We start from the raw sequence: 23,973 nt of genomic DNA, 5'->3' as shown, positions 1-23,973 counted from the left end.
ATTAAAATAATGTTGGGGTAATGGAGGCTATTAATATGTTGTTGGGGCTATTGAAGCATACTGGGGCCACTGTATTAAGCATGAGGGATAATCATTTACTGATGGGGCTAGTTATGGGTAAAGAGGCTTGTTTATTAAATGCAAATGCTATAAATTTAATGCTGGGGCAGTTTGGGAGAAGTAGGCCTGTTTATTAGATATGGGTGGTTAGTTTTTGTTGTAAGAACTAGTTGGGGAGAGGGAAGCCTTAACTGTTCACTTTTTGCTCAGAATACCAGGTGTTGAATAGTACCTACCACTTTTCAAACAGGGCCCCAGCTTTCCAGGCTCAGGCCAAGCAACAACTGAATATAATACAGCAACAACAGATAGTCAATGCTGCAAAAGCAGGTAGGAAAGAACAGCACAGTCTACCAACTGTCCTGATACTGGTGGCACTTTGTCCTGATAGGAGGAAAATTGGGTGCTATGTCCCACTTCAACAATGCTTTGCTGGTGAAAGGGAACTGCCTTCATATAACAGTCATTTTAACTCTGCTGTTTTATGATGCGTGCAGTCCATGCAGTGTGCCAGTGTCATCATCAGTGTGAGTCACTGGCGGTCTGCAGTTACTTCTCACATGGTGCAGCAGTGATGAGAACCCTCCTCCACCGGACACTGCAACATGTAGGAAATTGTGGTGTGGGGGTAGGCTTGGGGCATATGTGACAATGGGAGATTTATAGGGAATCTAATATGACATCGGTAGAGTGTGAACAGCATATGTCTCATGTGCTGTATCAGTCTCCCCTTGTTAAATATGTTCCTACCTTTCTCCCCATGCAACAAATATTCTCCATCCTACCTCCCATTGTCACATATAATATGTGACAGTGGGAGAAAGGGTGAGAGTAATATTTTACAATGTAAGGGAGGGTGAAGTCATATGTGACAAGGTGAGAGAGGGTTGAGGGCACAATGTGTAACAAGGAGAGATGATCGGGCATAATATGACCCAGGACCAAGTGAGTGTTGAAAACATGTCAAATGTACACTTTGCGGTGTGCTACACACTTTCAGTGTGTGCATTGCCACATATTGTACAGTATATTCTGCATGTATTTGAGACTCATGTGTGAGGTGAAGGCCCATGCCATATGTACGGCCTAGGCTGCAGATCACCTTAATCCACCACTGACATGCACAACCATCACTATCAGAAGGTGATCATTGATATTGCTTGTTTGTGAGTCAATACTCCAATTTCTATATGACAAAAGCTTTAAGGTTGCGCAGTACCAGTGATAATTGGCACATTTCCTGAATTTGGGCATACACCTACTGACTCACAAATATCAGTAGGCCAGAGCCATCAGTGTCAGATCTCAACTGGACTTTTCTTGCACCATTAAGTGACCGAGTAGATAAAAAACTATGTCTTCTTTTTAATACCTTGAGAATATTCACTTTCTGCTTTTTCCTATATATTTAGAAAGTATTGTTACAATTTTATTTTTAATAATTGTAATGTTGCTGGTCATCCGGCATTCTTTTTTCTTTTTGCTGGTTTTGTTTATTTTTATTATCCGAATGTCCACTATTGGAGAATCCTGGTTCTTCCTGTCCATGTCTGGCTTAGTTCTTATTACGTTATCTTTTGTTCTTTGCACTCCATATTTCTGCAGATATAAGAACACAGATCAGATTGTTTAGAACAATTAAACCTGAATGAACAGATGATATCCAATGATATTGAAAATATATTTTTCTATATAATGGCCTTAAAACAAATCTCCTTCTCATAGAAACCATTTAAGTTCAAAAACAGGATTTAAGCCCTCTGTGTACAATGCATTTATACTGTAAATCACTGATTTCATCTTTGACTTGAATTTAATTTCCTTAATCTTTATTCCTCCAATTGTCTGTATTCTGTTCAACAGCTAAAAACTTTTTAACCGTATCTCTGAAGATACATACATTTCTTCCATTCATGAACTCTGCCATACAAGTTATTTCCTACACTGCCAGTCCAACAAATTTATCACATTCTTACTATTACACTTATCATGTCATATGGAATATTTGCGACTGTTACATTGGAACTGTTTTTATCCCTTCATTTTTTTCCATGTCTAACAGCAGGCAATGCACATTTCGCATCTATAAAAATCAACAGATTTTATTAGCTTTTTTATCTTCTTTCTCGTTAAGAAAACAGCATTTTACTAGATGTTTTTTTGAGGCTTTGAGCTCTATTATGAATGACTTTAGAATGTTATAATATATTTGTTACATTTATAGTGGGCATTATGTTGTGTCTCAAAAGCTAACTCAGAACCCTTTAAATTATTGTTTTCTCCTGTGATTTCCATAAAGTAGCTCTATCTACCATTTACACCTCATTAAAAGCTTTGTCAACTATATATGTTGTCTATCTTTTATTAAGAAACTGTTCTCTCATTCCATTTGTCTGTTAGTTGGATTAATAAAGTTCTTTGTGGGAATCACTTCTTCCTCACTATATAGAGAGATCTAAAATGCCAACATTTGTTTGACTAATGGAGTGGGGTATATCAATAATAAATAAATTATCATTTAGATTTTGACACAAACTTTAGAGTTCTGTTTCAATTACTCTCCAAATGAAAAAGAAATATCATCAATATACCTGTTCCTGGACGCTAGGTTTGCCCACAGCTCATGGTCATTCCAAATAACAAGATTTTCCCAATGTGAATAGATTAGCATAACTGAGGGCAATCCTAGTTCCCATTGCTGTGCCAGTTTTTTTGCAAAGAATATATTTTTTTTAACATGAACATAATCATTAATGAGGATGAACTGTATCCATTCCTTCACCAAATCTCATGTTCTCAAATTCCTGTTTAAAAAAAAATTCAATAATGTCTGTACCCTTTTCAAGTTGGATAATGTTATATGGAACTTGCATCTGTTGTCACTAAAAAGTCACATTCTTGCAATTTAATGTTTTTAAGGTATCTGGGGAGTCCTTCGGATAAGATCTCATTTTTGTTAGAATAGATTGGAGGTAATAATCAGTGAGCTGGCACCAATTAGATGTTACATTTTACGGATCAAGAAAGAGTCTGTCATCAATGTGCACACTGAAAGTAATTAAAATGTTGCCTTTATTATATTCTTCTTAAAAAAACTATTTAAAATTAATTATTGTGCATGTTTAAAATGTTGGACAAAATTAAAAACAAGATAGTATGTAAAAAGAGAAGAAATAAGGAGTGATTAAAGATGTCTGATGTGTGTGTTGTGCTTATCTATATAAATATTTGCATAGCAAGACTCCTAGGCTGAGCTCCCATTGATGGTCTAATGAGGTTATTAGATTAAAGGGAGGGGTTTATGGTATTTAAACCTGCACTGTGCTGCGAGGTGTGTGACTGATGCTAGAAGAGCTGGTCGGTGTCTAGGGTCATCCAAGAGGTGTAGGCAATTGCTGTCTGGTGTCATCCTGTCAAGACTTCATGTTGTTTTTTTTATGCAAACAATAGAAGCACAGTTTGATTTAAGGTAAGAAGTTGTTCGTGTATGGGGCTGAAATGCAGCCCCAAACTGGCAAGGAACCTCCACCATGCTGCACTGTTGCCTGCAGACACTCATTATTGTAGTGCTCTTCAGCCCTCGGCTAACAACTGAAAAAAACAGTGGGACCCAGGTACACCCATCCACTGTTCAGAGAAGTCTGGTCAGAAGTGATCTTCATGGAAGAATTGCAGACAAAATCCATACCTTCGACATGGAAACAAGGCCAAGCAACTCAACTATACACAAAAACATAGGAACCGGTGTGCAAAAAATGGCAGCAGATGCTCTGGACTGATGAGTCATCATTTTAAATATCTGGCTGTATCAGAAGGCATTAAGAAGTATCTTCAGTGCAAGGAGGAACAAGGAGTCCTGGAAGTGTTGAGCCCTGATCTCAACATCATCGAGTCTGTCTAGGATTGCGTGAAGAGACAGAAGTATTTGAGCAAGCCTACATCCACAGAAGATTTGTGGTTAGTTCTCCAAGATGTTTGGAACAACCTCCCTGCCAAGTTCCTTCAAAACCTGTGTGCAAGTGCACCTAGAATAATTGATGCATTGATGCTGCTTTGAGGCAAAGGGTGGTCACACCAAATATTAATCTGATTTAGATTTCTCTTCTGTTCATTACCTTTGACACATTAACACTTCTATTTTCGAAAGCATCCTTTCTTTGCAGCATTTTTTCCACACATACCTAAAACTTTTGCACAGTATTGTATATATATATATATATATATATATATATATATTATATTCATTCTGTATCAATGTACCTCTAAGCTCTCTAAGTGTTTGATCTATCCTTCCTCTGTATTTATCTCATTTATCCTTTGTTGTATTCATATATCTTCTTACTTGAGAGATATATATATATATATATATATATATATATATATATATATATATATGTACTCAGTGTATATTCTCTAAACACAATATCCAATCTTATTATTCAATATCTTCTCTCCTATACATACATATAAATCAATGATCATGTAGTTTATTATGGTTCCTGCTTACAAGTTAATTTCACTTGTTTATAGTTTTTCCTCAAGCATTCATTCCAGGGTCTTAAATTCAACATATTTATAAATATTTCATAATGATCTTTTTGGCGTAATATCCTGATTCAAAGTTACAAGTCATATCTATAGATATGCAGCAGTTTCATTCATGCTCATTATGCAGAGAAGTTTATAAGCATTTTCTTTTATTTGTAGGGAAATTGGATTCTTTGTTACTTTAGACTATTCTTCTATCTCTAAGGTCTCCCCATGTCTTCCCCCCATCATTATCATCATCATCATCATCATCATCATGTATTCTCCCATCTTATTTCGTGGACTATCTTTGTTGGCCATGCATCATTATGAGACTCTTTTGAGATTAAACTTCTGGGGTTTGATTAAACCTAGAAAAATATTCCAATACAGTTTATTGTATAACTTCTCTCAATGCCAAGACTAAGCTCTCACAGCGAAATGCGTGTCGGCGTACGCTGTGTGTGATCAGCTCTGTTTAAATGTAATACTAGGAATATCAATCGCCCACTACCTCAACTATTGATCCATATGAAGTTGAGCATATTTTCTTTGTTACTCCTCCGATATAAGAGGGAATTGAATGAAAAATTATCCCTAAGCGATACTCCATAACATCAATTGCTATGTACTAGGTGGATAATACACCTTCTATAAATAGCTGGTGGGATACAAGATCGTCAACGGCTATAAACTAATCTGTTGGCTTTAACATTTATCTTTTAGAAATATAATGTATGTGCTAGATATATAGCACTATCTTTAAAACCAACTCTTATCTATTTATAGCAGATACAAGGAGAATATCTCGTACTGCCGACTCGCTGCATGAACATTTATGGCATAGTGCCAGTTCTGAGAAGAAACAATTACATAGCTAGTAATCACTGGTAACAATATAGTTACATTATAACAACAAGGGGATTGAACAATCAGTGTAAAATCAGTTTGGTTTTTTCTTTAAGATGATTGGGGACTCCTCTACAAAGAAATAGAATATATTACTCTTCCCCCTCTATATAATCATTTGAAACCAACCAATTTATATAACTTCTCTCAATACCAGGATTGAGTTGAATAAGTATCTGATCTGGAGGAATTGAAAGAAGTGAACAGATGGGAGATGGAATTGCTCCTAAAGATCTGTGAATTAATTCTGATGGTGGATTTTTGACTGCAGCTAATAAAAGTAGTTTGGAACAGAAGTAATAATATTGGACAATTATTTACCTAGGAGGGAGATTAAGGGTTGGTTTTGCCTGAAGGGCTCTGTGTGACCTGTCTAATTGTAGGTCTGTTGCTGTAAACTCTGGAAGCTATTGCTGGCACAGATTATCCAGATATTTAAGTAGTACATCTGAGATAGACTATTAGTCTATCTGTTCAACAGGATGCCAAGTAATTTCCTATCATTGTTCAAATACTACTGATGTAAGGCTCACTGGTCTGTAGTTGCTCTTTTCCAGTCCTCCCATAGCAAGTTGCTGGTTGAATAATTCTGTTAATGGTGTTTCCAGCACCTTTTTTTAGGTCTTTTATTATCCTTGGATACAGAGGTGGAACTAGCAAGCTGTGGGCTCCAGTGCAGGAAAGCTGGAAGGAGGGAACCAGGGTCCACAGCTCATTAGTTCCCCATGCCATGGGCCCCATTATCTCCATCCGCCCAGATGCACAGCACTTGTTGCACCAATGGTAGTTCTGCCACTACTTGGATATATCCCATCTGGCCCCATTGATTCATCCACTTTCAGTTTTGAGAGCTCTGTTAGGACTTTCTCCTCTGTAATTGTACTTGTATCTACCTCTTTTTATTAATATACTTGCAACTTAACTGTGGCTCCTTCCCTGCACTTTCTGTAGTGAATACTGAGCAAAAATAATTATTAAGATGATCTGCTATTACCTTGTCTCCCTCAACAAGACTCTCACTCTCTGTCTTTAGTCTTATTATTCCTCCTTTTGTTTTTCTCATTTCACTTATATACCTAAAACAGTTTTGCCCCCTTTACCTACGGACTGGGCCATTTTCTCTTCAGCTTGTGCCTTTGCACATCTGATTACCTTCTTAGCCTCCTTCTGTCTAACAAGATACACCTCTTTGTTTTCATTATTCTGAGTCTGCTTATATTTCCGAAAGGCCATCGTTTTTGCTCACAATACTTGCTACTTCTTTTGCAAACCACACTGGCTTCCTTTTCCCTGTGCTTTTCCTAATCCTTTTGATACAAAGGTCAATTGCTTTAAGTTTTGCACACTTTAATTTTCCCACCTCTCCTGCACTTCTTTCAAGTTCCACTGCTCTGCCAAAGAGTCACAATCACACTTTCTCATCTCTACAAAGTCAGCCTTCCTAAAGTCTAACACCATTGTTTTTAAGTGCTGTGAGTCAGTCTCTGTAATTATACTAAAGCATACTGCTTGATGGTCACTGGATCCTAGGTTCTCACCCACATTTACATCAGATATTCTCTCACCACTTGTAAGTATTAAGTCTAATATTGCGTCTTTGCGAGTGGGCTCCCTAACCATTTGCTTGAGGGATGTTCCCTGCAAGGAGATCATAATGTCCCTACTTCTAGTGGAACATGCAAAAGACCCCTCCCAGTTCACATCAGGTAGATTAAAGTCTCCTACGATTATTACCACTCCTTTTAATGTCATTTTAGTGATGTCCTGCAAGAGGTTCCTGTCCAGTTCCTCTTCCTGACCTGGTGGTCTATAGAGCACCCGAGTATGAAGAACAGACTTCTCTCCCATGTTTATGGTCACCCAAAGGGCCTCAGTTTTTTCTTCAGCACTTTGTATTAAAATAGTAGTTATGCTTTTATTTCACATACATAGAGCGTTGCACAGGCACTTTTCCATCTGCAACAGATATAGCTCCTGGCAGACATTTATTCACCTGTAGGCAGGTCAGTCTCTTTCCCAATTACAAGAACTCACCTTTACTGTGCTTGGCCAATGCCTGCCCACCTCTTCCTTCCCCTGTCCCGCCTTTATAATCATAAGAGGTTGCAAGTGTAAGATTCAGCTGAATCCACATATGCACATAGCCATACATATATTTGTGCACATATGCTTATTAAAACCTTATTTTATATTAAAAATTGACATGGATCTAACACAGCATCAGGCCCTAAATGTACAGTACATTGAATTTGAACTAATACCACCTTAAAACTCACCTGGCACACTGAGCTCTCCCGTCCTCTTCTCCAGCGGTGTCTCCAGAGTGGGGTGTGTCACCCGGCAGATGAATTCTGACCCATGATCTGTCCATGCTGACACAGATACAATCAGACTGACTGTACAGGTGTAAGTCTTATCAGATTCTTGTTCAATCTCCATTACTGGAATCTTGTATTTATTACTGGGAGACACTTCATACAATTCCTGCTTTCCAGGTCTTCTCCTTAACCACTTCACATCCAGATCACCAGGGTAATACCCAGAGATTCTACACAGCAGTTGGGCCTCTATGCCAGGTACTAATGGCGGTATTATGATTTCATCCATCACCGGGAAGGAAGGAAAGTCTGTACGACAAAGAGGTATAAAATAGGCACAATTTTTTTTTATATCAATGGTGAAAATGAAAAAGCGACCTTCAAATTTTCAAAAATAACATTCGATTTAACACTACTGTAAATTTGGCATTAAATAGGTCCAATTCTAATAAAACACAATTTTAAATCTTTAAAACAGAAAACTACAGCAGCAACCAGTTCCTACAGCAGCAACAGCAGCAACCAATTCATAGTGTCTTACGACTGGGTGACTAGCTGACTAGTTAACAACAATCACCACCAGTGCTGGATTAAGTATTGCCTGTTCTGCAATTGGCTGGCCCCATGCCCCTATCTAGCCCGCACATTGGCAGGTTGGGAACTTCAATGTTTCTGCAGATAATGCCAACAAGTCTTGTCAGAGCACCTGACAGTGGGCATGTAGAGCTCTCTGTGAACTGTGTACACCGTGTTTCCGCACCATGTTGAGGGCGACGGATGTTGTATGTAGGACGCTATTATGAATTTTAGAACATCCACTTCTCACAAGGCTTTTTTTAACACCTGATAGAAATAATGTTTATTATAAAGTATAACAAACCACCTACTAAAAATTATTACAGATATTAGAAGCGTGGATTCATGTGACCTGTATAAAAGCCCTACTCCTGCATTCTTGTACCATTATAGGGTCACTGAACTCCTCTGTGACTTCGGGCTAAATTTACTAAACTGCAGGTTTGAAAAAGTGGAGATGTTGCCTATAGCAACCAATCAGATTCTAGCTGTCATTTGTTTAGTACATTCTACAAAATGACAGCTAGAATCTGATTGGTTGCTATAGGAAACATCTCCACTTTTTCAAACCCGCCGTTTAGTAAATGTAGCCCTTCATATTCTTATAATTTACAGTACATAATATATTGTATATCCTATCTCCTGATACCACACCTTTTTGTTCAACTTCTTCCCATACCCCCATCTTTTAACCCATACTTCCTATTCATTTAGTTGTTCTACAAACCAAACTACCCTATGGTCTTTCATGAATACAATCTACCCATTCACTTATATAATCCATTCTTATTCAAAATCTTATTTAAGACATCAGCATTTGTGATTTTACAAACTGTTTTATTCCATCACTTATGTTATGTTTTTTCCCACCCATTAGTAGTCTACATCAATGACTGTGTTACTTCGATTCTGCTCCTTTACCCTGGTTTATGGACTGTGACTGCCATATAACAATACTCTCACCAATATGTTCCAGAACCTGAAACCAGCACTCCATGACAGCTATGCCTCTGGGTTTTCTTTCTACTCTAGCTACTGGGAATGGGGGATAACCTGTTCATAATAGCCACCACAACCCCTCATATATAAGGCACCTTGACTTGTATTTGCTTTGTGCATTTGCTATAAGGATTCAGATCTGTTTTGTATATAAATTTCTAGACTTTAGTTAAATTATTAGACTTGACTTATTCTTTTGTATACTAGCCACCAAATTGAGGTCCACATACTAAATTAGCTATCTGACGAGGGTCTAGCCATTAGGTTTGGGTGAATATCTAATACTAGCCACAAGACTGGATTCAGCATTTTACACTAGTCATCATATTGGGGTGTATATAGTAAATTATCCACCATCATTGTTGACTGCTTTTTTACGAGTAGATATTACATGTGGGTCCATATTGTATACTTGCCACCAAAACTTACTTTGTTGAACAAAAGTAAATATAGGCACAAAATTAAAAATTGTATTTGTGAACCCTTCACAAAAATGTTACATGTCAATACACGGCATGTGCAACGTAATAAAATGTTGTATCGAGCTGCATGGTACACTGATGCGTAATTTTGATTTGAACAATCAGACCACTATAATCTGGTCACCTTTAATCTTGTTACACTCTAAAATGGTGATTAAGAGTTGAAATTAAAATTGTCTACACACTTATGTTTCCATGTCTGTTTCCAGGGCCAATAGATGCCAGGCAGCTAACAGCAAATGTGATGCTGTTAGCTGCCTGTTGTCACAGTAGGTGCCGGTGCGGTGCACAGTAATCTCCTTAGTAAGGAGATCTTGTGAGAATGAGACTATGAGTTATAATCTCACTCTCACAAGATCTCCTCACTAGGGAGATTACTGTGCACTGTACCCACACCTACAGTGACTGAAGAGCGCCTGCTGCAGTGTAGAGAGGACGGTGAGGAGGACCAGTGGACCACAAGTAATTAGGAGGCAAGCGAGTGATCAGGAAAGGGGGGGGGGATAGAGGAGCAGCGGGGAGCAGATCTAATACATTATTATGACTAGGATGGAGATCATCATGACCGGGGAGGGGGAGCATCATGAATAACAAAAAGGAAAAAATATAATACAAAAAAACCCATTATAATATGATAAAATGGATTATAATTGGGCTTGGGGACATAAAATATGTAGGCCTCACAATACCCCTAGCCCAGGGGCCCACAGTGTCTTAATCCGGCCCTGTCTGTACCCTGAGTTACATGAATCTTACCATAAGGGGATATAGACGCATCTGGAGCAAATATGCAGCAATCATCATCATCAACTCAAAAACTGCACCCGTCTCGTGTACGCACAAAATTTACGCTTGGTAAGTAAAAGTTCAAAGATACACTTAACCCAAAATAAGACACATGACAGAGATGTGCTTATTGTGTCTGCACACCCATACTGCACTTGCTCGTGAACGCCCCCAAGTTCAGGTGTCAGTGCGCATGCGTATTGCAACAGATTTTATGTGATTGCAAATGCACCTGTATCCAACTCTAAATTACACCCTAATTGCACAGTACATAGCAATTTAACTAATACCATCTTAAAAATCACCTGTCAAACTGAGCTCTCCCGTCCTCTTCTCCAGCGGTGCCTCCAGAGTGGGGTGTTTCACTCGGCAGATGAATTCTGACCCATGCTCTTTTCTTACTGACACAGATACAATCAGACTGGCTGTGCAGGTGTAAGTCTTATCAGACTGTTGTGTGATCTCCATTTCTGGGATCTTGTATTTATCACTTGGTGATACTTCATACAATTCCTGCTTTTCAGCTTCTCTCCTTAACCACTTCACATCCAGATCGCCAGGGAAATACCCGGAGATTGTACACTGCAGTTTGGCCTCTGTGCTGTAAACTAATGACAGTGTAATGACTTCATCCATCACTGGAGGACTGGGGAATCCTGTAACACAAACAATAGCAAGGACAGTACAAAAATATAACACTAATGGCGAAAGTGGAAGAAGCGTTTTTCAAAGTTTCTCCAATGAATAATTCCATACTAAACATATCTATCTATTTTAAAATTAAACTTTAGTACTTTATTGTTAAAACCAGTGGTCAAAGTGGGCTGGTATATGCTGGTATGCCATAGTACCACTTCTCCTACTGCTTAAATTATAAATCTATCACTTACATTGCCATTACATTTTCCGTACCGCGACTTCTAAATTTCTACTTTGACCACTGGTAAAACAATAAAAATGTAGAGACAACCAGCTCCTAGTGGCTTTTAGTTGATACCGGTCAATACCAAGCCTGGAACAAGATTTGGCTCCAATGCAAGTTACTTCTAAGATCTGCTGCAAATAAAACTTTTGTTGTCCAAAGTGATTGTCCAATCTGCAATTTCCCTGCACCCTTATCCCCATCCAGCCTATACATTCACAGGTTGATCAAACACTGCATTGTCTGCCTGCAGTTAATGATGTCCAACCTTGTCTATGTACCAAGCAATGGGAACCCAAAGCTTTTCCCTAGCATGCCACCTTGCCAAGCCAGGAGGTGGGCACCTTGGTTCTGTGTGGAGGGTATGTGCATGAGAGTGAAAAATTGTTTTGGAGTGTGAAATGTGAGATTATTTACGGATATGTTCTGTAAAATATTTGAAAATAAGTAGAAGGTAATTGTGGCGATTATTTATTGCACCTAATCACTAATTATTACTTTCTGAGTAGAGTTTGTGGGGATAATAGAAAATGTTTAAACTGGAATTTAATTCTGCAGCAAAATAACTTCACCATTCAACATCGGAAGGGCACAGAACATGGAAATGCAGATGGCCTCTCTCGCCAAGGGGCAGAAGTAGTGAATGGGCAGGAGAGACAGTGATGGGTCATAGTTCTGCTTCCTTAGGTTTAGGGGAAGGTGTGGTGATTTTGTATTGCACCTAATCACTAATTATTACTTTCGCCTGAATATCCATGTATGCCCGTGTGTATTTTGTTTGTTACTTTGTAAAATAATCTAATAAGTGTGCTTTGCTGAATGACATCAGTTTGACCTATGCAAGTGTCAAGAGTCTTTTGAAAGTAACCAGGCCAGACAGATGACCTCTCTAAGGTGTGACAGAGTTTGTGTATACAGTCTGACCAGCCAGGCAGAGCAGAGGTGAAAAATCCTATCCTTTGAGATGTCAGATATAAATCTCAGGAAATAGGTAACTTACTTTGAAAGCCCTGTGTCATTCTGTGTAATGACCTGACATTGGATTGACATAGTTAATTTCCAAACATGGGGGCAAGAGCAGGGTGAGAAGTTAAAATCCATCGCCTTATCCAGTAATATTGTTCTTATTCTATGGGGAGACCTGTCAAGGTGGAAATGTGCCATTGCTCCCAAAGTGTACTTCTCTCACAAGTCTTAAACTAGTAAGTTAGTGATTCTGGTTTTATTTCTTTTATTTCTGAAACTTATTTGTGCAACTTATTTTGGATGTCTTGTTATTAACTGTTTTGTAATTAAGCCTTGAAAACATTTTTCAAATTAAATACATTTAATCTAGCATATTCTCTGTGATTATTTGTGAACTTACGAAGCTAAGTGAGGCTCATGCTACATGTGTATGTAATTTAAGTGTGCAATATTAATAAGTGGTTCTGGTGAGCGCAAGAACTCCATAGTAAATCCTTTGTGGTGGCAGAAAAGGTGTATTCATTGGTAAGTGACCAAGCTAACTCCAGTCACGACCAGCCGTTTCTAAATGCTGTATCTGAGACAGTCCGGGCGTTCGTGACAGTAATACATAAAAGCGTTTTGCCCATGTAGTGACTTCCTTGGTGGGTTCAATGAGTTCTTTCTCTTTCTGAATAGGGGCTGCAAAACAAATTGTCAATAGAACCTATTATTAATATCCCACTGTTGTGCTCCTAACTTATGTTTTTACATCCACTGAATATTTCTTCATCCTCTATTGTCCAAAATCTTATAATTTATTCACAAGACTTTCAATGCTCAAAGTGGGCTGGAATACGATGGTATGTCATACCAGCATTTCTCCTACTGCTTTGATTGTAAAACTATCATATTGTATTAATTTACATTTCCCATACACCATTTCTAAATTTCCAGTTCCACCACTGACTGACTAACTATAATTCTAGCATATTACCTCCATGAACCAAAACAGTTTCCTGTTCACAACTGCACTATCGGCAACATCTACTTGCTATGACCTCCCTTCTACCATAAACCCCCATCGTTTCCCTATAGCTTCTCTGCTTTTCCTTTCCTTATCTGTAACCCTTCTGATTTACCTCTTATCCTCTCTCCCTTCTTCTTTTTCCTCTTGTATTTTCTTCTTTCTCCTGTCCCCTGCTTACCGATATTTCTCAATTAGAATTATAAATAGAGTATAGTTAATTTACATACATTTGTCTCCACCTTTTTAGCATACATTTTCTTGTAGCCCCCAAGTGTACATCATCCGCCTGAACAACTGTTCTCCTTACGCTTGACAACAAAACTCCGGACATTAAGTGACTACACACACAAAAAATGTAGAGTACATAACAAATTAAATCATTGCACCTTAAAACTCACCTGTGACACTGAGCTCTCCCGTCCTCTTCTCCAGCGGTGTCACCAGAGTGGGGTGTGTCACCCGGCAGATAAATTCTGCCCCATGTTCTGTTAGCGCTGACACAGATACAATCAGACTGGCTGTGCAGGTGTAAGTCTTATCAGACTGTTGTGTGATCTCCATTACTGGGATCTTGTATTTATCACTGGGAGACACTTCATACAATTCCTGCTTTCCAGCTTCTCTCCTCACCCACTTCACATCCAGATCACCAGGGAAATACCCAGAGATCCTACACTGCAGTTTGGCTTCTGTGCCGTTTGCTACTGGTAGTTTTATGATTTCACCCATCACTGGGGGACAAGGAAAATCTGTAACATAATAACAAAAATAATAACAGCACAAAAATAATTAACACCAATGGCGTAAATAAAAAATGTGTCCTTCAAAAGTCTCAATTGCACCATGAGATAGTAAATTAGAGTACACACCTCTTACTGTAAATCAAAAGTTATATTTTTTACAGCAAAATTAAAACCTTTTAATGGAAAATTCCATTCACTGTCAAATTAAAAAGTAATTTCATTTTCATTTATTGATGGAGTTAAACATTACATTAACAAAAATGTATCATCTCGTTTATCTTCATAATCCCAGTTCATGGGCTAGATTTACTAAACTGCGGGTTTGAAAAAGTGGAGATGTTGCCTATAGATGTTGCCTTTAGCAACCAATCATATTCTAGCTGTCATTTTGTAGAAAGTACTAAATAAATGAAAGCTAGCATCTGATTGGTTGCTATAGGCAACATCCCCATTTTTTCAAACCCGCAGTTTAGTAAATATACCCCCATGTATTTGAAGATCAATATAATAACAATCCATAATTCAAGTTAAATAACTAATTATAAGAAATATATGTATAAATAAAGGCTTCTGACGTCACTAGTTACAATAAGTAAGTTCTGAAGTTATCACTTTAAAGTTTCGTGGGAACACTTGTGTGTTATAACGAATAACAAGCCACCTATTGTAGATTATTACAGGTATTGGAAGTTTGCACAGATAACCTTGTACCTTTATATAGTCATAGAAATCCTTTGTGACTTCGAGTATCCCTACAGTAGAGTGTGATGGCTCTCCATCTGTTTTCAGTTCAAGCTCCTTAATCTCACTTATAAAGCCCTTACTGGCACTTCCCATGACCACTCCGCTCCACCTCTGACCACTCCGCTCCGCCTCAATTCACCTCCTCCCATGCTCGCCTCCAAGACTTCTGCTGTGCTGTCCCATTCTTTGGAACTCCTTACCCCGCCTCACGTGACTCTCCCCCAACCTTCAGTCCATCAACGCTCACTCAAAACTCACCTTTTCAAGCTCGCCTATCCTACCACCTCCTGACCATCACCTCCTCTTCCTTCACCTGTCATATCCATTTTCTCCCAGTTGGTCCTGCTGTCTTTCACCCTCTAGAATGTAAGGTTTCACAGGCAGGATCCTCTCTACTTATTGTCTCATGTCTGTCTACTGTCTGACTCCCTCTTTCGTCCAGTCATGTATTTTGCTACACTCCGTGTGAATCCCCATTGCATTACTCACACTCATCTGTGCTGCTTATCTGTATTACCTCATCTATTTGTTACTTGCTTCTGTATCCGGCACTACGGAATCTGTGGCACCTTATAAATAAATAATAATAATAATAATACTAATAATATTGTAATACAACATCCCCAAGACAGCTCATAATAATAATTTGATCTTCAGTTTTCCAAATCCTATTCCAGCCAAACCACACAATTGTAATGGTACTCAGTGGAACTGAGAAGCAGAACTGGAAGATTGTTTTGCTGGGTCTTCTCACCTCTACGCAGCTAACCTTGATAGTTTAAAACTTCACTCAAAATTTCGCTCATCTCTATATTACAGAGATATTACTACAGATTTGCCAAATTCTAGGAATCAAGCATTAAAAAATAAATATTTCAGTCTCTTCCCTTTAAATATTATTAAATATCAAAAAGTTTGGACAGTCAAATTGGTGATTGTCTTGTTTGTCAAACGACCGTTGGAAGGTACTGCAGAGAGGTGGTGAAACACTAATGAGATGAACACTAAAAAAATACATTAATTTATAAGATCCTAATGCAAGAAATTTTGGCCAGTTGGACAACAATACTAACAAATTAATCCTAACAAACCATTTCTCACTCACTTAATTGTTATTAACCATGTAAAACAGTGATGATCAGCCTGATGTACTTCAAGGGCCCTCTAACCTTCAAAGGTGCCGCATGCCTCTCAAACCTGCCCACTAGATTTCCCCCACATGCCTATCAGGCCTCCCCATGTGACAATCAGATCTCCATACATTCCCATAAGACCCCCCCCCCCACATGCCTCACACATCTCCGGCACATACCAATCTTATGTTTACAGCAGGAGCCCTTAGCGGAAAGAGGGAGAGAATGTGGTGTCGACTCTGTCGAGGGGAAGCCTCGCTGGGCCGTTACGGCCCCTAAGCAAACTGTTGCCCACCACTAATACAATCATCGAAAACTTATGAGAATTTACAAAATAAGACAGAAAATCTGGAAGCAGGTAAAATACTTACGTTGTTTCTTGTACCTTTGGTAATATATTATTAAAGCTAATATAACAATCCCTAATCCGACGGTCACCAACATAGACACAGCAACCACAGTGCTTCTTAGTATAGAAATATCCTTTGTATCTGTTGAAATAAATAAGTTAGATATGTACATTGTACGATACGTTATGTACATGTGAGAGGTATTTTTTTAAACCATGCTGTAAATCACCTTGGGCTAGATTTACTAAGCTGCGGGTTTGAAAAAGTGGGGATGTTGCCTATAGCAACCAATCAGATTCTAGCTTTCATTTTGTAGAAAGCACTAAATAAATGAAAGCTAGAATCTGATTGGTTGCTATAGGCAACATCCCCACTTTTTCAAACCCGCAGCTTAGTAAATCTAGCCCCTTGTTTTGTATCTGTGTACCATATTGTACTGTGTATCGTAATGTATAAAATATATAGTCATTTCCGCTTAGCAGTGGACCCTGGGAATGTATTATCTGATCGGCTTTTCATTATTTTAATTTGAACAGTAAGGAGGCCAGGTGCAAGATAATACATGAAATAAAATATAGTATGTACTTACAATTCTGTAATCTGTATTAAGGCATTGTATAGCCAATGTTGCTCACATTTCATTTAATACAGGACAAAAAAAAACATTATGTAATGAACGTTGTAGGGATGCTTCTCCCTTTGCCTTATAAAAATCTGGACACCTATTGTAAGTTCACTTGTCTCAGCCCTCTACATAAGAGAATATGAAGATCAAAATATAGAAATCTAGTGGGTCAGCCCATGTATACATCATCATCATCACCATTTATTTATATAGCGCCACTGATTCCGCAGCGCTCTACAGAGAACTCAATCACAACAGTTCCTGCCCCTTTGGAGCTTACAGTCTAAATTCCCTAACATACACACACAGACAGACATAGAGAGAGAGAGACTAGGGTCAATTTTTGATAGCAGCCAATTAACCTACCAGTAGGTTTTTGGAGTGTGGGAGGAAACCGGAGCACCCGGAGGAAACCCACGCAAACACGGGGAGAACATACAAACTCCACACAGATAAGGCCATGGTCGGGAATTGAACTCATGACCCCAGCGCTGTAAGGCAGAGGTGCTAACCACCTCGCTGCCGTGCTGCCCATAAACAAATGGAGCAACCTTTTCTGCAAATTAGTATTCTGTTTTGCACATAAGTTAAATACTGACTGTTTTTCCATGTAGCACACAAATACTTGATAGCTCATTTGTACACTGAAATTTAAAGTTGATATTTGTGTGCTACATGAAAAAACAGTCAGTATTTGACTTATGTGCAAAACAAAATACTAATTTGCACCCCTTGCATTGTAACATGGTTTTGTCCAGGAGACTGAAATAAGAAGTTTCTCAAGTTAAGATCCTTAATGAATCAGGCCCTATGTCTTTACAAGAGCACTGGTCAGCGTAATATGCTCCACAACACAGGAGATGTCCATCTGTCATACTGAGACAGCAGAAGAAAGTGTAGACAAATTCCATTGTAGAGCTACTGGTACGCTGATTCTTGTTGCTTTGTACAAATGTCCAATTCACCTTAATGTATTCTAAGTATCTGATAAAAGTCAGACTTCATAAATAATACATTTGCTTCTGGTATTAATGGGAAGTGATATAAACGGATGGGAATGCTTAAACACAAACAACGTTCACAATCTAACATGCATTAGGAAGCGGTGAGACAAGCCTGTTTCTGGCCACGTACATCAGCAAACAGGATGTTTATATGGTAGGAACTTTTTTTTGCGTCTTGTGCCATATGAAGTATTATTATTATTGTTATTATTATCTCTATTTATTTATTTATCAAACACCAATATAGTACACAGTGCTGCACATTGAGTGTGCCTCAAGGCCTACCAACCATCCACTTAACCTCTCACCTCTTCTGTTTCTCCCCTGGCTCCCTTTTCTCTCCCCTTTGCTTCACTGGCTCCCTCTTGTGCCCTATTTTGTTAACCCTCCCTTAGGATGTAAGCTTATATGAGCAGGGCCCCTCTCCCCTCCTGTCTCCACACCTGTTCTTCTGCTCCGTCTTTACAGTATTTGCCTGCATGGAGTTTCTGAAGTTCTGGTACTTTGTGTTTATTGTTCTGTATTGTTTTACCCTGTATAGTGTACTGTTTGTGCCGTGTACGGCGCTGCGGAAACCTTGTGGCGCCTAACAAATAAATGATAATAATAATAATAATAATAATAATAGTGACATGAAGCCGCAGGTAAAGCTAGCTCTGCTCTAATTGATACATAAGGTGGTGGATTAAGCACTGTAGCTGGTGGTGGGGAAAGTGTGTGTGGCTACTGTAAGGCGGCAGCATGATCAGCCACCGATATTAAAGTAGTCATAGCCTATCGGCATTTCTATGCGGCCACTGGTAGTGAAGTATGATTAGAATGGAGACACAGTGGACGGTGGAAACATGAAAGATTAAATAGTCATTGTAAAAATCTTAACAGAGTGAGCTGTTGGCGAACAGACTGTCCCTCACCATTTATATTAACCTCCTTTGTGATTTGGTTATGGAGAAGCCTTTCACTTTTGTGTTGCATGGGTACTCAATTAGGTGCCATGTTAATGGCATCAAAGCCAAGAACCCTCCCTTTGACCTGAATCCTTCTTGAATCTGGTGCAACATGAGTGATTGTGCTGCATGATCATCAGTGTGTACGTCTTGGGCTTATTGATACATCTTTCTGCTCAGAACTTGTGGTTACTTGCCCACTTGGAGTAGCTATCTGTGGTATGGGTGGTTATGAACATAGAGTTCTACACTAATGATAAAAATAGTGGTTTATGTATATGTAATGTTAATCTATGGTGCAGAATAAATTGTCCATTAATAGAAGGATATTAGCATTATTACCTCCAAACACCAGCTGGAAGTCTTCCTGGAGACCTTCATGTAGAGTATAATGTTCAACTCTACATGAGAAGTTCCGCTCTCTGTCCTCCTCAGTGGGTGTTATTGTCACTGAGCTGTTCACATTGTACGTCCCATCTGGGTTTGTCTGAGGTTTGTCCACTGTGACCGGTTTCAGTATCTCTCCATCCCTCAACCAAGTAACAGCAATATCCACTGGGTAGAATCCAGTGATGGAGCTACGCAGAACACTCTCTTTATTTGCAACTATGACTTTATTAGTGATCACGATCTGTGGTGGGGCTGTAACAGATCAGAGTAGACATGTTATCTGAATACCTAACACTGTTCTTGCATTGATAATCAGAAGACTGACTGAGACAGAAGAACACAAGCTTGATAGACAAATTCATGTTCCACCAAAGTGAAAATAAAATGTTGATTAGGAATAGACCAAGGGACCCCTTCGTACGACCCCTTCACTTTATTTTTGGATTCAGTCTGTATACCGCTCAATTATCGCTGGATCACAAACTGCAAACTGAGAGTGAAAACAATATTTATTTTATCAGCTAAACAATGTGAGAGGGGTTGGCTAACTCCCAGGCTTTTAGTGGCTCCACCTTTCTTGCTAACCTCAATAGACTTGTAAAATTTTATTGCATCACTTGTTTTAATGGTAATTGGCCAGCAAGCTCCCAGTGTGAATGAAGCCTTGATTGTGTGCTTCAACAGCCCTGGGCTAACTGAATAGATTTCAGTTGTAAGGTTTTTAGAATATTTCGTATCATATTGGCTCTCTACAATAGAAATGGAGAGTAGACCACAAGCAGAGACTTCTTCTGATCCTCCTGGGTTCTACTCTTGTCATTGCACATATTCAGCCCATTGATATTATTGTCCCCACTCCAGAAGCTATTCTGATGGGACTATGGAGTGGGCTAACTGAAGTAACACAATGAATGAGGCACGAGGCATGGGGGACAGGGGGCTCTGCTTGAGGCCTACTGGCAAATGGGATAAAAGGTATAAACCAAACCTGATAAAAACACCTGCACTCACAGCTTACTTTGCTTTAGAATTATGAAGTAGAAGATTAAAGCAAACATCTGATATTGCATTTGTGAAATTAGAAAATGAACAAATTGAAATAAGTTTAGTATTGCTGTAATCAATCAATGATTAGATTGTTCCAATTTCTGATAGTTCCCCTTTCATTTATCCTTGTATATCAATTTCACTATACGCATACACTTAAATGGGACAGGCTCAATCATAATGGTAGGTGGTACAATACATAGTTTGACTTTATGACGCCTTGTCCAGGGGCGCACACAGGATTGTCAGGGGGGGCTTCTTTGACAGCGCCGCGGCTGCTGTATAGTACAGTGCCGCTATGGTGGGCACTTAGTTAGCGCAGGAGGGGGTTTCTGGAGACTCAGAAACTTCCCCTGCGTGTGCCACTATTGTCTACAATGAATAGCAGTCACTCAATTTTACTTGATTGGAACTGGTTCATACCTTGAATATCCAGTCTGATTTCCCTCTCCAATTTCACTGACGTGTGATTCACTGAACACCTGTAGAGTCCTCCATCGGATAGTGATACGCTAGATATTAACAGATTAAAGATTCCATATTTTATTCTGTCTGTGTCTATTGATATCCTGGGATCAGTTGTCTGCAGTATATGGTGATAGTGTAAGATTTTCTTTTCTTGAAAGTACCAAAGTATTTGGAAAATTCTGTTATCCGGCGGAATTTCTTCTACACTAACACTGCAGGGTATCATCATGTCTAATCCAATTGTTGCTGAAAATATGAAAAACAAATCCTGCCCCAGAGTTGGACCTAAAGAACGGGGACACTATACAATGATTAGTAATGAATAAATTAAACGTTTATTTAAAAACTGGAGGGCATGCAAACCTGCCAAAAATGCTAGTTTTATGCGAAGCAGTCTAGAGGTCTGGTGATGGATGGAATATTGCCTGAAATTGATGTGCTGTGGATGAATTGGGGCATGAATTTTTGCAAATAGGAACCTGCTCTATTTTGTCCTGCTTGTACAGTCAGTAATTGTTACAGGTGTCAGCCTATAACAGTCAAAATATTAAATATATAAAGTACCAATATATTAAGATGTACCTACATTTTTTTTTAAATGTACAGCAGTACAGACTAATCTTAGCTGAAAATGTTCCCATTGATGAAACCTTTAAAAGTTGGTTAGACTTTGCAGGACTCTGGGTTGTTGGGCAAACTTGGAAAGATTGGGGGCAGGTTTTGTTTGAGAGTGGGTGGGGTCTGTAATTAACTTGTTATTTGGAATTTCCTGCAATAATGCCGTCTGCATTATTTAAAGTAGCTGCCTGCGAGAGCTTAAGATTCTCATGGAACTAAATATCTGGCAATGTATTCCCTGCTGCTGCCCAGCCTCTCTGCCAGTCTCAGTAAATATTGTTAGACGGCAGGGTTTCCATCCCCTTTAAATATATAATTATGCAATCAAATCAAGCAGATATTACATGTGTTGTAGCAAAAATATATATTTTTTTTACATTTCTCTCCTCGATTGTGACATAAAGTTTCATATGTTAAAATAAATGCATGAAAATAAAACTTACCTGTTTGATGTAGGAGAAACAAGCATAACAATCTCGTATAAAACATTTCCTGGGCACTTTATCACAAATCTCTTTCATTCCACATCTCCGTTTTTTCTTTATCTCAAGGACTTGGCAATCAAATTCCGCTTTTCATAGAGTAATTCAGTGAACAAGGAATAAACGTGCCATTATACATTGAAAGACAGGCAATATGCAGCAGACGATAACAAGTCTAAACTCATATAACAACTGGGAATAAGACAAGTGGAGGATATTAATAGCTCTTTTACTTTCAGTTACTCCAACATCCATGGAAAATATCCTATTTAGTTTCAACAGCCATAGTTCAGCTATACGACTAACCCACAGAATGTGCTAAGATTCTACTGTACTTGTGTGTTTCTGCAGTCTATACATGGAGACATTCCATGAACAGCTTGCAGAAGACGTCAGCACTAAACAATCACACATAAATCAGTATCATTGCTGGTTCTACTGCTTTGGAGGCTTTTGGGCTACCTCCGTGTAAGTTAGCTCTCAATTTAAAAACATATAAACATTTGATCCAAAATAGGGATTATCAATGTTTAGAGTTAGGTCCACACTATTAGAGGGAGCACATTGACGTGGTGGGCGGCTTTTCATATATTTGCAAATGTGTGTAACTGAGACTTCTGCATTTTATGTACAAATAGAATAACAGCTCTTTAACTGGCTCAAAAGAGTGTCCTGGGGGAATTTACTGCCTATGTCTCTTATTTAGAAAGCCCCTCCACTTCTAGCACCTGCTGTGAACTGGGTGAAAGTGCATGTTGGCATTTGTAGTGTCACACATGCACACTAAAAATGGTGTCCCCCCCATCTTGAAATAATAAGTGCTGCCTCTTTCATAAACAAACTCTTGTTGCCCCATCATAAATAAATTCTTATTGTTCCTGTCATTAATCAAATTGCATAGACTATGTTAGAGAGGTGATCAGTACCAATCACACTGCAGTACACTATTTCAGGTCAAACCAGCATCGGCTCACTGTAGCCTGACACTGACCCATAGTTACCTACTTTCCAGGAATGTCCGGGAGATTCCCGAATTAGGGGGAGACCTCCAAGATTTAAAGTACAGACAATTATCCCAAAGATTACTTACCTGCTGCAAGGTTGGCGGGAACATGACTTTTAGTGCATACCTGCTTACTCTCCCGGAATTTCTGGGAAACTTCCGCATATCTGGGGCTCCTCCCGGACTCCTGGGAGAGCAAGGTAGTCTCCCGCTTCCTAACTACCTCAGTAGTAAAGTGGCGGGGCTTAGAACACGAATCGTGCATTATTGTAGCCACGCCCCCTGCTGTAATTCGTCAGAAATTGTGATGGACGTTTAGGAGGCGGGGCTAAATGATGTGTTCCCTCTGGCCCCACCCCAAAAACGATCACCTCCCCTTAATTTCCCGGAGCACTTCTTACCAAAGTTAGCAAGCATGCATTAGTGCCACATATAGCACCCTCTCATTATGGTTCCTTGTACAAAGAGGCCACCAGGATGATAGACAATCATTTATCTGTGAAAGTCTGTGACCTACCTGTGATGGTCATATTTAAGGTATGCAAATTGGGAATTTTTCAACGGACCTGTACCTAATATGAACAAACCATTCAAGACAGGTAATGTCCCTGTGTTACAGATGTAGGTGTGCTGAGTATCACCACCCACCAGACAAAAACTTTGGTATATAAGATGCTTCTTTGCTCTGACAGCTGAATTTTAGCAAAGTAACTGTTGGTATCAATGAATTCCAGCACTGCTTCTGAGCCAGACCTCTCCTCCTCACACCCTCCCTTTGCTTGTCTCCCCTCCACCACAGATACCAGATAGTGCAGGAAGGATAAAAGCATCAGCTGTCAAATTTATGGTAAGAGATCCTGTATAT

General features: G+C 39.0%; 2 gene segments (V, D, J or C); both read right to left on the bottom strand.

Annotated features, from left to right (window-relative positions):
- The window catches only part of LOC142097320 (Ig kappa chain C region, A allele-like), a 139,022-nt gene that overhangs the window by 31,850 nt on the left and 83,199 nt on the right, over positions 1-23,973 (bottom strand).
- LOC142097319 (Ig gamma-2A chain C region secreted form-like) lies at positions 1,406-22,466 on the bottom strand. The segment is given in 7 exon segments: positions 1,406-1,659; positions 7,773-8,123; positions 10,963-11,313; positions 13,953-14,303; positions 16,546-16,665; positions 19,443-19,742; positions 22,067-22,466. Coding segments are annotated over 7 exon segments (1,548 nt in total).

Source organism: Mixophyes fleayi, chromosome 7 (assembly GCF_038048845.1).
Source record: "Mixophyes fleayi isolate aMixFle1 chromosome 7, aMixFle1.hap1, whole genome shotgun sequence".
Taxonomy (NCBI): domain Eukaryota; kingdom Metazoa; phylum Chordata; class Amphibia; order Anura; family Limnodynastidae; genus Mixophyes; species Mixophyes fleayi.
This window is presented reverse-complemented; position numbering and strand designations above follow the sequence as displayed.